Source organism: Micrasema longulum, unplaced genomic scaffold (genome assembly GCF_059751315.1).
Source record: "Micrasema longulum isolate JH-2025_06_02 unplaced genomic scaffold, ASM5975131v1 h1tg000611l, whole genome shotgun sequence".
NCBI classification, from domain to species: Eukaryota; Metazoa; Arthropoda; class Insecta; order Trichoptera; family Brachycentridae; genus Micrasema; species Micrasema longulum.
Genome location: NW_028277807.1, coordinates 529,024 through 541,984, shown reverse-complemented (window position 1 = coordinate 541,984; position 12,961 = coordinate 529,024). Strand labels below are relative to the sequence as shown.

General features: G+C 32.5%; 2 protein-coding genes across 2 annotated transcripts in view; both read right to left on the bottom strand.

The window, feature by feature from the left end:
- PRL-1 (protein-tyrosine phosphatase 4A family member PRL-1) overlaps nucleotides 1-2,753 on the bottom strand; it is a 117,570-nt gene extending 114,817 nt beyond the window's left edge. Inside the window, exon 1 of the mRNA XM_088228869.1 lies at nucleotides 2,616-2,753. The gene's annotated coding sequence lies outside the window, so the exon portion shown is untranslated. The remainder of the gene's footprint in view (nucleotides 1-2,615) is intronic.
- A 4,558-nt stretch (nucleotides 2,754-7,311) lies between these two features.
- The window catches only part of Oatp30B (Organic anion transporting polypeptide 30B), a 119,421-nt gene continuing 113,771 nt past the window's right edge, over nucleotides 7,312-12,961 (bottom strand). Inside the window, exons 13-16 of the mRNA XM_088228867.1 lie at nucleotides 10,403-10,655; nucleotides 9,162-9,350; nucleotides 8,925-9,076; nucleotides 7,312-8,295 (exon numbers count right to left, since the gene is read on the bottom strand). Of these exons, the coding sequence (XP_088084993.1) occupies nucleotides 7,457-8,295; nucleotides 8,925-9,076; nucleotides 9,162-9,350; nucleotides 10,403-10,655 (1,433 nt within the window). The 3' untranslated portion in view covers nucleotides 7,312-7,456. The remainder of the gene's footprint in view (nucleotides 8,296-8,924; nucleotides 9,077-9,161; nucleotides 9,351-10,402; nucleotides 10,656-12,961) is intronic.

Genomic DNA, 12,961 nt, shown 5'->3' with positions numbered 1-12,961 from the left:
GTTTCAGGTCCCGACTAGCTAGGATATTCCTGTGTTTAGGAAGCACCATACTTGGGCGTAACTTTACGCCGAGTTTATGAGTAAGGCCCTATATGTATCTACCAATCTAATTTATGTGGCTTGTGAATGGAGTTTAGGTATAATTACCATTTACGACTTGTAAATACATCTAGTTTTAAAAATATTTTTTTAATATAGGTACTCCATAGAAAAGAAAGCGTTGAAAAACAGCATTCATTGTCATACAAGTAGTCATTAAATCAAAATATATACCCACTTAACAACAAAAACACTCAATCTAATCTCAAGAGAATATTCTAGCTAGAAGATGTTAGCATTCTGAACCCAAATTCATTATATTAGTATTTGATATGGGAAAATAAATAAGGATAATAATAGTAAAGCAATTTCATTATCAAACAAAGTTTATCTTATATACATTATTTTCTTAGTATTTAATCTAAATCATCAAATAATTTATTGTTATTATCTACTAGATTCAGAATAACCACTGAACAGTATTGTTTGTTCATCAAATACTTTTCTAAAATTAAATAAACAATTATAATTACCAACAATATTTCGAGTATATGCAAATATTTGTAGACAAGGCTGAATTTTACTCATGCAAAAGAGGAAAAACATTTTTTTTAAACATCCAAATTTCCTCAAATACAGGAAGAATGGTGAATGTTACACAACGTGTAAAATGGCCACTTAAACCGGCCAATGACAGGTCATAAGCCCTAGTAAATGTAAATGCCTGGATTTTCAAATCCCCGTCTCAAAAATATTTTTCCTACCTGTTGCGACAAATTTCAAATTTATTAATTTTAACAGATTCATAACTGATCATAATATGGGCATAAAACAGTACAAGTCTCCCGCCCACGAATACATAATAATATTATACCACCACACCACAATAGGGATTCCTAATTAAGGGGTGGTTTAAAACTGCATAACATATGCATAACTGAGACAGTAAGCATTAATATAAGCAGAACTTATTAAAAACTGAGACGGCATTAATATAAGCAGAATTTATTAAAAATAATATTTCATAGCGGAAAGTGATTAAGGTGTGAGGGAATACAGAGTATGCAAACAAAGAAAAGCAGGGAAAGCAAATGTTGGCCCAGTATTCAAGGAAAATGTTTTAAAAAGTTGAAGCCATACAAAAAACATAAAATTAATCACGGTTTTTCCTCTCCTTTATGCAGAATCCTCGGGTCTGCTAGGAATAATAACATATAATCAAAGTATAAATTGTTTAGGTAAACATTGTCTTAGGACCAACACCTGGATAACGATAAGACTTAACAATAATGTAAAATTAATCTCTATCTTTTGGTTTGCAAACCACTTCCTTTAGACAACTGAGTGAATATTATGGATGATGTAGGTATAAGAAATTATTTCCATTTAAAAATGTCTACTTTTGTTTTCATGCCCCAATGTCCAGAATGTGTAGATTAGTCAATATGTCACACAACTTGGAATTCTTTGAGATAGATCTTCCGGCTTTTCGTGGATCTCTTCGCCACTAAAAACAGTGTGGGATGAAGATGGATTGGCTTGGTTTAGCTCGAAGTTTTATATGTTTATAAATATATTGTTAAACATTATTTTATGGCCCTTGTTTGTCTTTGCGACATAGTTTTATATTATTTTTGGTTCAGTTTCTTGTACACCTATATGTTTCTCCATGTAACTGTTGTAATTGGCTTAGGCTGTATATATAATAAAAAAATAAATAAGGATGTCATTATGCTTATCTAACTTGAAACAAGTTCTACATTACTTTACAATTGAAACATTATCCTACATGAGCAACTTTAGTTCATTGTATGAATAGACCCCTTTCTTTTTATACATAGGTAAAAGCTGTAAACATTTATGAAACATAATTAGCTATGAAAGGGACGTGCTTTAAAAAATAATAGACAAAAAGCTAGTTAAAGGTGCAATATTCAATGCACTTTCGTTTGAAAATATCCTAAAGATAATCCCTCCGCAGCCTTTCTATCTCCAGACACTGGGTACCTATAATTAGTAATACTCATGTTGTTCAACTGTTGAATGTTAAGCCTTGTTTAAATTATATTAGAACTGATGATGGTAAAGATAGGCGTGTTGCGCAATACAAATACTGATTCATATTTATGTCAATACAAACTAATCGCCCTGATAAATGAAATTGTATATGAAATATTTATTCATTTTCCCTCGAAAGTCAAATTTGATATCCTCTTTGCATAAATATTTTTTAAAATTTTAGCGCGTGTTACAATCGAAATTTAAAACAAAACTGTTGGTTGTTTCGAAAAAAATAACAGTACGATATCACAACTGTCAAAAGGGTGTAATTCATAATATTATACCGAGATTGTAACATTTTAGGCACAACGCGATTTTGGATTAAAATAGTTTGATTAATATTTACTTTAATCATAAACATTCACTCTAAAGGATTAATGGAACATAAAACAATATTGGTTTTAAAAATAAGTTCCCACGATCAGTGACGATCACCATTGCGTAGAAATTTCTGGAATGTTTTTGGGACGGAATACGAATGATAAATAGGAATAAATATTAAGTGAAATACTCACCACCACAGCCATACACATTGAATATGAATTTTACGGATAAAGCCGTGGGTCAACGAAAACTCAAACACAGACCACGCACCGCACAACTTCAAGGTGGCCTCGGAGGAACTAAATATGGCAGATCACAGATGACAAAAATGTCAAGACGCATTTATGGCTACACAGTTGGTACAAAAATAGAAACGCCATTGTATTATAACCCTTAAACTACTATTCGTAGAGACTACTTTGGATAAAAGTACAAATATTTTTCTTCTATGCCATTAAAACGGTTGTTAACAATATTGTTGAACTTTTTGTGTTTAGTACTGGTTCCTACTTTACGGAAGGAAATTATTGAGTTTTTTTCCTCTTTTCCAAAAATGCCCAAGATAAACAAAGTTTGCGTACTTTAATGTTTTTTTTCTAGAAATATATAAATAAAAAGCAATAACAACAACTATCGTAGGTAGATTAAAAAACGTATCTTGATTTGAATTAGCCATAGTCGAAATAATGAGAGGGCCTACAAGTTACGGATTTGTTCATTACTTTGCTTACAATTTTTCGTTTATTGCTCTTTATTTATAGTTCATTTTTGGAAAAGGAAATTTTAGGAATCCAATATTACTTTTAAAAATATATCAGTACTTATGCTCACCTTTATATACTTTCCAAGTTAAATACTGAAATAAGTTGAATGACCTCGTAAAAACGCAAAAAAAAATTGTATCTATTTACATTTTTGTGCATGCTGTTTGATTTATTAATAAAATAAAATACGTTCTTACAGAAAATTTACAGAAAAGAGTATTTTGTTTTTTATTCTTCCTAAAATACTAAAGAATATAAGAAATGTAGATTTTTAAATATAGGCAGAATAATGAAGTTTCACAGTGTGTAAAAAGTGATCACATTAACCCAGCATAACATTGATTTGGGTATCTGGACACTCAAATATCAACAGTAACGAGGCAGCTGATAAATGGGAGAGACTGGGAGCTGAGACAGCCCCACTAACCCTTTCGCCCTAGCCAACATGTTTGTGTGGGTACAAACAAAAATTCAAATTGCCTTCATATTCTGTTAGATCCTGGCCACAACGATTGTTTATGTTGCTGGCCACTTAGGACATAACATATTTTTTATATGATAGCTCCAGTATCCGAAGTGGAGAGATGGTCCAAAAAAAAGAAGAGTAAAGAAAATTTTGAAAAATATCTCTGTAGCAAAAGGGCTAAGCCCATAGCCATACTGTGGGTTCTCCAAATGTGCTCCTCATAATGAATTAAGGTCGTGGGCCTGGAAGTAGAGCATAATGCTCTGGCTAAAAGCACCAGGGGTGCTATTTTAAACCACTCTCGTGGCACGAGAAAACAGTTTTTCTCGTGTATTTTGTATGTAAATACTTGCGATAATACGGGCGTGAGAGCGTTTGGAATACCAGCCCTGGGGTGGTATTCCAAATGCTCTTGCGGCTGTATTATCTCGCGTATTTACACACAAAATAAATGCCGAGGAGCGGTTCAGAATAGCACACCTGGTTAGCACCATGCGAAGGAACTATTAAAAATGTACTCACAATGGTTTGCTTTTGACTTAAAGAAATTTAGCTGTAACCAAGTGAGGGTATCACTAGAGCCCTTACAAAGCTCTGCAGATTAAGTAAAAAGCTTAGTAGAATGAACCTTTCTGAAACTTCTAGATGTAAGTTCTGTAGTACAGATGATGAAACACCTATGCGCATATTATTTTAGACAGCCAACTGTGAAACTGGCATCGCGAGTTCGACTTCCACCAGTTGCAAAAAAAAATAATCCAAGAAAGATTATTTTCTCAATTCCATATACCCCTTTCCCACCTGCTGACTAGCATCTAAAAATAGAGGCTTAGTAAAAAAACTCTATTAATTTTTTTTTAAAAGTTAAATGTGATGCTTTATATTACAAAAGAAGCCGTGTCCTCGCGGTGCCACTGGTTAAATCGCACTATGATCAATATGAAAAAATTAGGCAAAATAGGTGGTAGTGTTGTCAAGAGAGTTTTATTGTATTATTATTTCAAGTAATTATGTCTTAATTTAATATTAATTGTCATTCGGTGTACCAACAATGACAATTATATGTGCTCCGTGAAACCATTCTAACATTATTTCTTAAACACTTGCAGGAATCATCACAACTTTTGTAGTGTATTGGAAATAAGAGAAACACAGCAAAAATACAATTTAAAACGGCTTTTTATTTGTATAAGCCTAATATTAGAAAATTAAACATCATAATTGCACACTTTTCCCTAGAATACAACCAACAGTTAGACAAAGGATAGGGTTTCTTATACAATAATGTATGTAAAGCTAAATCAATCAAATACGCAAATCTCTGAAAATATGTGATTGTTTAGTCGCAAGTTAAAATATTTGTTTTGGATATCAAAGCAACTTTCTATTTATAACAATCAAGTGAAATACAAGTGGCAGTGATTGATAAAAGGTTTTTTGTTTTGGTTGTGAAAATTCAAAGCAATTTTTGTTATAAATACATACATACATATACAAAAGAATTGTGCGTACGTACAAGAACAATATTGTTGCAAAATTCAGTTATACACTTACATATTAGATTTTGCATTCCATAATAAATGTTTGTTAATTTTAAAATGACATTCAGTTATAATCTGGAGTTAGTGAAAATAATTGTTATATTCATTATATAGAACATTTTTTAAGTGCGATAATATTACAAAAAGTTACATTTCTATACCTATTAAATATTTATTGAAAAAAATAAGATCAATTTATTTACTTAAAGCTATTATCTATTTGCAACATTTTGTAATTATACGAAAATAATTATTTGACATTCACACAATAGTCTGGCAAATCTCTACACATTAAATTTAAGAATAAAATAGCCAGTAGAATTTTGAAATATAAATTTTTAACATTCTGGTTTCCACTATTACTAATACTAACCTAAAAAGATTTTTTGTAAGGCAATTTGATATTTGAATATATTTAGCTTTATTTTAAACTACGAGCAAATACAATCTACATAATTACAAACACAATTTTTATACATTTCCAATTAAGGTAATTGATACTTATATTGCTCAATAGTTTAAGGGATTCTACCACCTACAAACATATTTACTTGTGATTTAAGACTACCTACATAATATTTCTATAAATATTATAGCATTTTACATGATTAATTTTACATGACAGAAATACATACGTATTATAATATGATATGGTCCCGCCTTCTTCTGCTTGGATTTAGCTAAACAAAGAGGAAACTTTTCAATTAGAAAGATCAAAATATCACAAATCATTTTTAATTAATACAAATATTCGCTTAATTTATACACCAGGTAAACAAATTGAAATGATATTGGCAAATAAAATTCAGTTTAATTGAAAAAATATCTTCACCAAAGGATTATCGGAAGCCATTTCGAGGCATGGAAATGAATACGTCGAGTAAATTTATACATAAAAGAAAAAATAAGTTAACAAAAAGCTCATTTATTTATTAAAAACCCTGACAGAAAAACAGCAAATGTAAAATAATATTTTAATGCAACTATTACTTTACTTTACATATTGCAAAAACGTTCTTAAGTGGTAGTAATTTATAAGAAAAAATATAAAATTAAGTACACACAAAGAGATAAAGTAATGTAAAAGGGAATGTTACTCTTATAATTTGTAACTCACAAATAATTCACAATCATATTGACGGTGGAAAGGCAAAAGTTCCTAAGTGACATGTAGCAGCTCAACAGAAGAGCCAATTATTGTTTTATTAATGAATTAAAAAAAAATGTTTAGCTGAAATTCCTACATAATTTAAATAAAAATATTAAATATGAGATTTCTTATTAATTAAAAAAAAAAACACTTTAATTAGCTCTTCTGCAAAAGTTGGCTGCATGTCGTTTAGGAACTTTTTCCTTTCCACCATCTATACAAGGTTATTAAGGATAAAAATACTCAGTAACAATGATTTATTTTAAGTTAAATAGCTAGTGTATAAAAAATTTCAGTTTTGAAAAGGGAAAAAACAATTATTTTTTTTACTGAATAATAAAACTATGGACATATTGTTGCCTTTTGGCGACCCTGTATTGAGAATACTTTAAGAGAAAATAATTTATTAATTATTATAACAGCTGGAATATTTTTACACAGTTAAAATCAACCAGATGTATCATAACACAAATTTGATTTGCCAAGATTAGAATTGAGTGAAAATATGGTCTAACATAAAGTTTCTATGAAAAACGAAACTGATAGAAAAGTAAAAGTTAAGATAAAATTAAATATATGCTAAATTCTCAAATCAAGACAATGTTTTTCTTACAACAAACCAAACAAAGGTAAATTCACCCATACACATTAAATTACTATTTTAAAACATACATTATTTACAGAAATCATATCGATCCTACAAAGCTAAACAAATAATTCACATGTCACAGCACAGATTTACTCAATTGACATTAATTTTCATCGAGATAGTATTCCATTTAACTAAACATAACTATTAAAATTTGTAAGAATGTAAAAATAATAATTAAAGAAACTACAGTATGAAAAAAGCAATCGAGAGTCGATGAAGTCACTACATATATAATATTAAATATAAAACTAATAAATGTGCTCCGCGCACCTACATCAAGAGAGTTGAGAGAATATTATCGAAGTTTTAGCTTGAAAACCTAATAGTGGTTTCTAATTATGTCAATCATTTAATGACCGATTAATCAGTTAAATAAACTTAATTTAATAGTATTTACTAATTAATAATTATTCAATTAGGAAATATTTTTTTTTAAATTTCACTATTATGACACAGTCATTAAGTTTGTTCACTTGAACTAGGAGAAAGTGTTTTATCATTGAATACCACATTGGCTACTGGGAAGGATTGTTCAGTACTGGACTTGGTATGCTTAGTGTCCAGGAGTTCCCTCACATCTGTATCAGGTCCATCCACCATGATGTGGTGTGATGTACTTCTCTTGTGGCCTTTGATGATCCCTTCCACCACTTTCAAATCCTTAGAGTTGGTCCTTCTGTGCCTAAGAACCATATTTGAGTTGTCTAACAGTTGTTTGGCTTCCTCGTCATAGCCTTTAGAATGCACAACAGAAGCTAGATCCAAATTTTCAACACTCTTCAATGCGAGGTGTTTCAACTGATCCAAGCTAATATCGCGTGAGTTTGACCTCGAGTGTATTTTAAAGTCACGGGATCCAGATCTCGAGTGAGTATTAAAATCTTTGGATGCTGATCTAGAGAACATGGTGTAGTCCTTTGAGTTGGACCGGGAATGCTTTAAGTCCCTAGAATTGGTTCGACTGTGTTTCATCTCAAGTTTCTCCTGTTCCTCCAAAGACAGTTGGTGTCTAGTTTCGAGTTGAATAGTTTTGGAATCGTTCCTGAGATGTTTGGAAGCAACAAGGACTCTAGAATTTTTACCAACTCCAGATTTGGACTGTTGAGAGTCTTGAGAGTATTGAGAATCATTTCTCTGAAGTCTACATTGAGATTGTGTCTTGGATACTTCCTTGAAGGACTCTGATTGCGTAATGGCACTGGGACCCTCTAGTGGAGTGCCAATATGAGAACTTCCTCCAGATGTCAAACCAGATGTAAACCCACTCATATTTTCAGCAGTCGGTTTCTCTTCGAATACTGAAATAGTAAAAAAAGATAATCATTTGTTTCAATTGAAATTATAACTGCAAATAAGTATTTCGGCATAGTTGCATGTTGTATTATTATATTTCAATGTTTGAAATATAAGTTTAGATGGAGTGTGAAATGATCCGCATAATTTTATGATTATTGACAGTATAACGACTTGGCATACCTTGGATATATTAAGTTAGATAGGGTTATGGAAAATATTAGTTATCATTTATGAAGACAAATTCAACAACGTTATTTTGTACCTTCTCCATCATAAAAGAGCATCGACCTGAGATCAAGGATTCACGGATCATGGAGATCACAGGTTCAATTAAAATTTACATAAACATTCATACTAGAAATATTACAATAAAATGCTGAGAAAAAATTATATGGTTTCTCACATATTTAAATTGAACTTTTAATTTTGCACAATTTTTTTTTTTTTTCAATGTATGATCTTAAGGTCCAAGACATACGGATGTGTTAAACAATGTATTAATGAAATATATATACTATGTTATTATTAGCACACATAAGACTATATTTATGTGTGCTTTATTTCAAGATTTAAAATAAAAAAATATTACACAGTATGGTAAAATATTTTGTTTTCTTCCTGTTCAACTTACGTTTATCGAGACTGATAATGGATCCTGTGATATCTTTTTGTGGATCTAGGGGAGAACAATAATCCAGGGATTTTCGCCTCCGAACGAGCCACCAATCAATAAGGAAAATTCCAAGGGCTAAAATTTTTATTCCACCACACAGCCCAACATACCTGAAAAAAAAATTAGAATAGGATATTATCAATAAAAGTATCAAACGCCTATTACTTCTTATCCGCAATGAAAGGCATAACTCACCTATATCTAAATTGTTCGATGTCATAAAGAAGGCAGCGACCCCCCTTTTCCCCACAAGTACTCTTCCAGAGGAGACATGTTGAATCAATCAAGTTTCCGAAGAGTATAGGGGCGGGAATATAACCAAACAGTCGAAATATTACAAATTGCATTCCGAGGGCAAATGATCGCTCTTCTTCACTGACAGATCTGTAAAAAAAAATAGAAAAAGTATTACATCCACTTTCGAATAAAATTTACGCATATTTAAAAAAATTTGAAATGTAAAAAACATGATCACTTTAAAACATTATTACAAAAACATGAAAATAACCAAAATAAAACAATTTTATAAAAAAACTGTAATTAATGAATATTTTTGGTAAAAATGTCATTTTAAAACCGATCGGTGATCAACATCCACAATAAATAAATAATTTAAAATAAAAATTTGTCTATTTCGATACAAACTTAACAAGTCGAAGACAGAAAAAAATATGAAAGTAATTATTATAGATTCAATAATAAACCTGATGATGGACGCTGTAATGCGATCCAAAGAAAATCGTGAGAACGACACACGACATAAGCTAGATTTTTGTGTGCAATAATACTATCTTCATCATTCGCCAATCCCTTTTCGCATCTAATGGTGCATAGGGCACTGCATTGGTGCAAAAACTGAAGCTTATCTAATCATTTTTGTTACATGAAGGTAAAATGATCAGTCTTATGCTTCAGGTGCGATTGCAGGGAAATATTTTATTGTAAAAATACCTTTATAAATAAACGTATCATGTCAACCATGTCGGGAATCGAACCCGTGACCTCTTGCATGGTAGGTTAACGCGTTGACCACTAGACCCTAAGGCAGACGGGGATCTATCTTCAGGGAAGTTAAGAACAAATGTTCGAGTCATTAAGTTTTCCAATTTTAAAACTGCATTTTACGGTGTAATAATACGATGTCCACATGTAATAAGAGTAACATTTCGTCGGGATCGTAGAACAACGACGTATGTGATTTTCGTCAACTTTGCACGAGAGCAGTTAATTTATTTTTTTTAAATTTTATGTCACAATTTGATAAGTACAAAAGTACACCATTTGATACTTGGGTTAGCTATATATATTTTTAGACCTGGAAAATAAAAGTGTGTCAATGTCCTATTTTTCATACATCCGTTGTTTTTCTACGATCTCGACGATTTGATTGTGTATTAAATCATCGAGATTAATTAAATTAAATGTGTTTAACAAACCTTAACACAATCATGAGAAGTGGCATCTGTGTGACAGCGACAATGAATGTCATAAAGAAGAGCAGAATAAGGAAGGGGAATATAGTAGTGCAGGGGGGACTACAGGGCCCCGCCGTGGCCACAGGGACTACGGTGACCTCTGCAAAGTCCTCCCGGAGGGCCACAGAGGCTGCAGCGCTGGAGCCTCCCGCTCCCGTGTGCAAAGGGCCACCGCCCGGCCCCCCGCCCAACATGGACAGGTTACCATGGACACCTAGATATATTCATAGATTAGCTTTTTACTCAAAGTAATAATGCACCACTCTAAGGCTTTTTACCTGTGCACAGATTTGTTTCTTATTTATTCTTTAATATATTTATCTTACTCATTTCCGATTGTAATATTTAACTAATTCGCTCTTTTAAACTTATACTTCTCCTTTGCTTTTGAAATCTATATTTTTTGGCTATATGGCAAATTTAATTAATTTATCAGGCGGTGATTCCATCGCTAAATTCATGTCAGACTAGTCTGGGTATATAAACAGATAAAATAGTACAATCAATAGTAGTGATATCGAACAAGCAGTGAGCAAGAGATGAGCAGCATCAGCTGCTACTTTTCTACCCTTATTTACTATTTTATGTACTTTTTTACCCTTCTAATCTTTCACCCCTTAACTAGTTGAATTTTGCGGCCTCCGTGGTGTAGTGGTCAAGACGCTTGACTCACGCACGGAAGGTTCCGGGTTCGATTCCCGGTGAGAACACAAAAATTAAAAAATGTGATTTTTTTCAAGCCTGGTTGTTCTGTAATATAATTCACCACTGTAATTGGGCCTCCTGACCTGTTGTGGTGCAAAAAAAAAATGAAATGAAATGAAATATATTTTTTTATTACATATTTTTTTTCCTTTTAAAATGGAAAACTGCCGCCAGACTGGAAAGAGCCCATTGTTACTCCCATCTACAAAAAAGGGGACGAGCTTTCTGCTGTTACCTACAGACTCATAAGTCTTACAAGTATAGTCTGTAAAGCTATGGAGAAAATAATTGTCAATAATATTAGAGGATTCCTATCGCAAGAAAATGTTATCATAGAAGAGCAACACGGCTTTGTACCGAAACGATCAGCAGCGACAAATCTCCTATCCTGTGTGGATACTCGGACTCAAGAGTGGAACAAACGTCATCCTACAGATGTCGTATATCTTGATTACGAGAAGGCTTTTGATAGAGTACCAATAAAACGACTTGTGTCTAAATTGGAACATTTTGGTATCCGTGAAAAACTCTTAGTTGGATAGAGGATTTCTTGAATAATAGAACATTTCGAGTGAGAGTTGGGAGGATCTCTCAGACCCTCTCAGTTCTGAGCGGAGTGCCTCAGGAATCAGTTGTTGGCCCGATAGAATTTGGAATCTACTTGACTGATTTGAGAAAACTTACTTGTACGCCCATATCTTTCTTTGCTGACGATACAAAGTTGTTTGTGAATAAGCCCCCAGCAAATCTAAGTGGTCCTTAATCAGATTTTTCAATGGACGAAAGAATGGCTCTTAACGCTAAACCCTGAGAAATGCACCGTCCTACACATTGGCCCTAAAAATCCGAAAATAATATATACCTTGGATGGAAATCAAGTGCAAGCAGTAAAGTCACTAAAAGATCTCGGAGTTGTGATTACTTATGATCTTAAATGGGAATTACATATAATAGAAATTGTCAAACGCACCAATTCCCTCTTATACTTAATAAGGAAAACATTTGCTCACATCACCCAAGATTTGTTCCTCAACATTTATAAAACATATATTTGTCCACTCCTGGAGTATGCTTACCAAATCTGGAGTCCCTATTTTAAAAAAAGACAGAGTTGTCGGAGAAAGTCCAGAGAAGAGCAACTAAAATGGTAGTTTCTCTAAGAAATAAATCATATAAGGACCGCTTAAGGGAGCTTGGGTTTAGTTTACTGGAAGAGCGGAGGCAGCGTGGTGACTTGATTGAAACATTCAAAATCTTAACTGAGCAATATAATGTACCCAAGTTGAAATCAATGTTCATGTGAATGAAAACCGCCATCTCAGAGGTCATTCATTGAAACTCAACACTACCTCCTTCTTATCCAACCCCAGGAAGAACTTCCTGACAAACCGAGTTGTGGAGAAATGGAATGGCCTTCCCGAGAAAGTGATTGGTGTTAGTTCAGTTAATGTGTTAAAAAACCGCCTAAATGCACACATCAATTTACAATGTTTAATAACCATGTACACTTGATATACACGCATCAGCTTAATAGCTGCTGGTGTATTATTATTAATAATAAAAATAATAACATATTCATATGAATCAGGTTGTGGTACCGTGGCTAGTGTCTCGGACTCACGGATCAAAGGTCCGTGATTCGAATACCACTTTACCCCAACTTGATTTCCATTTTCTAATAGAGTTATTTACAACTCGTTGAAAATAGCCCTCAAAATTAAATATTTGAGTAAATCATAAGAATGCAGACATTTCATTAAAAAAATAAAAATATTACTAATATAGGCAGCTATTAGCTGAGTAGCCACTATTTTT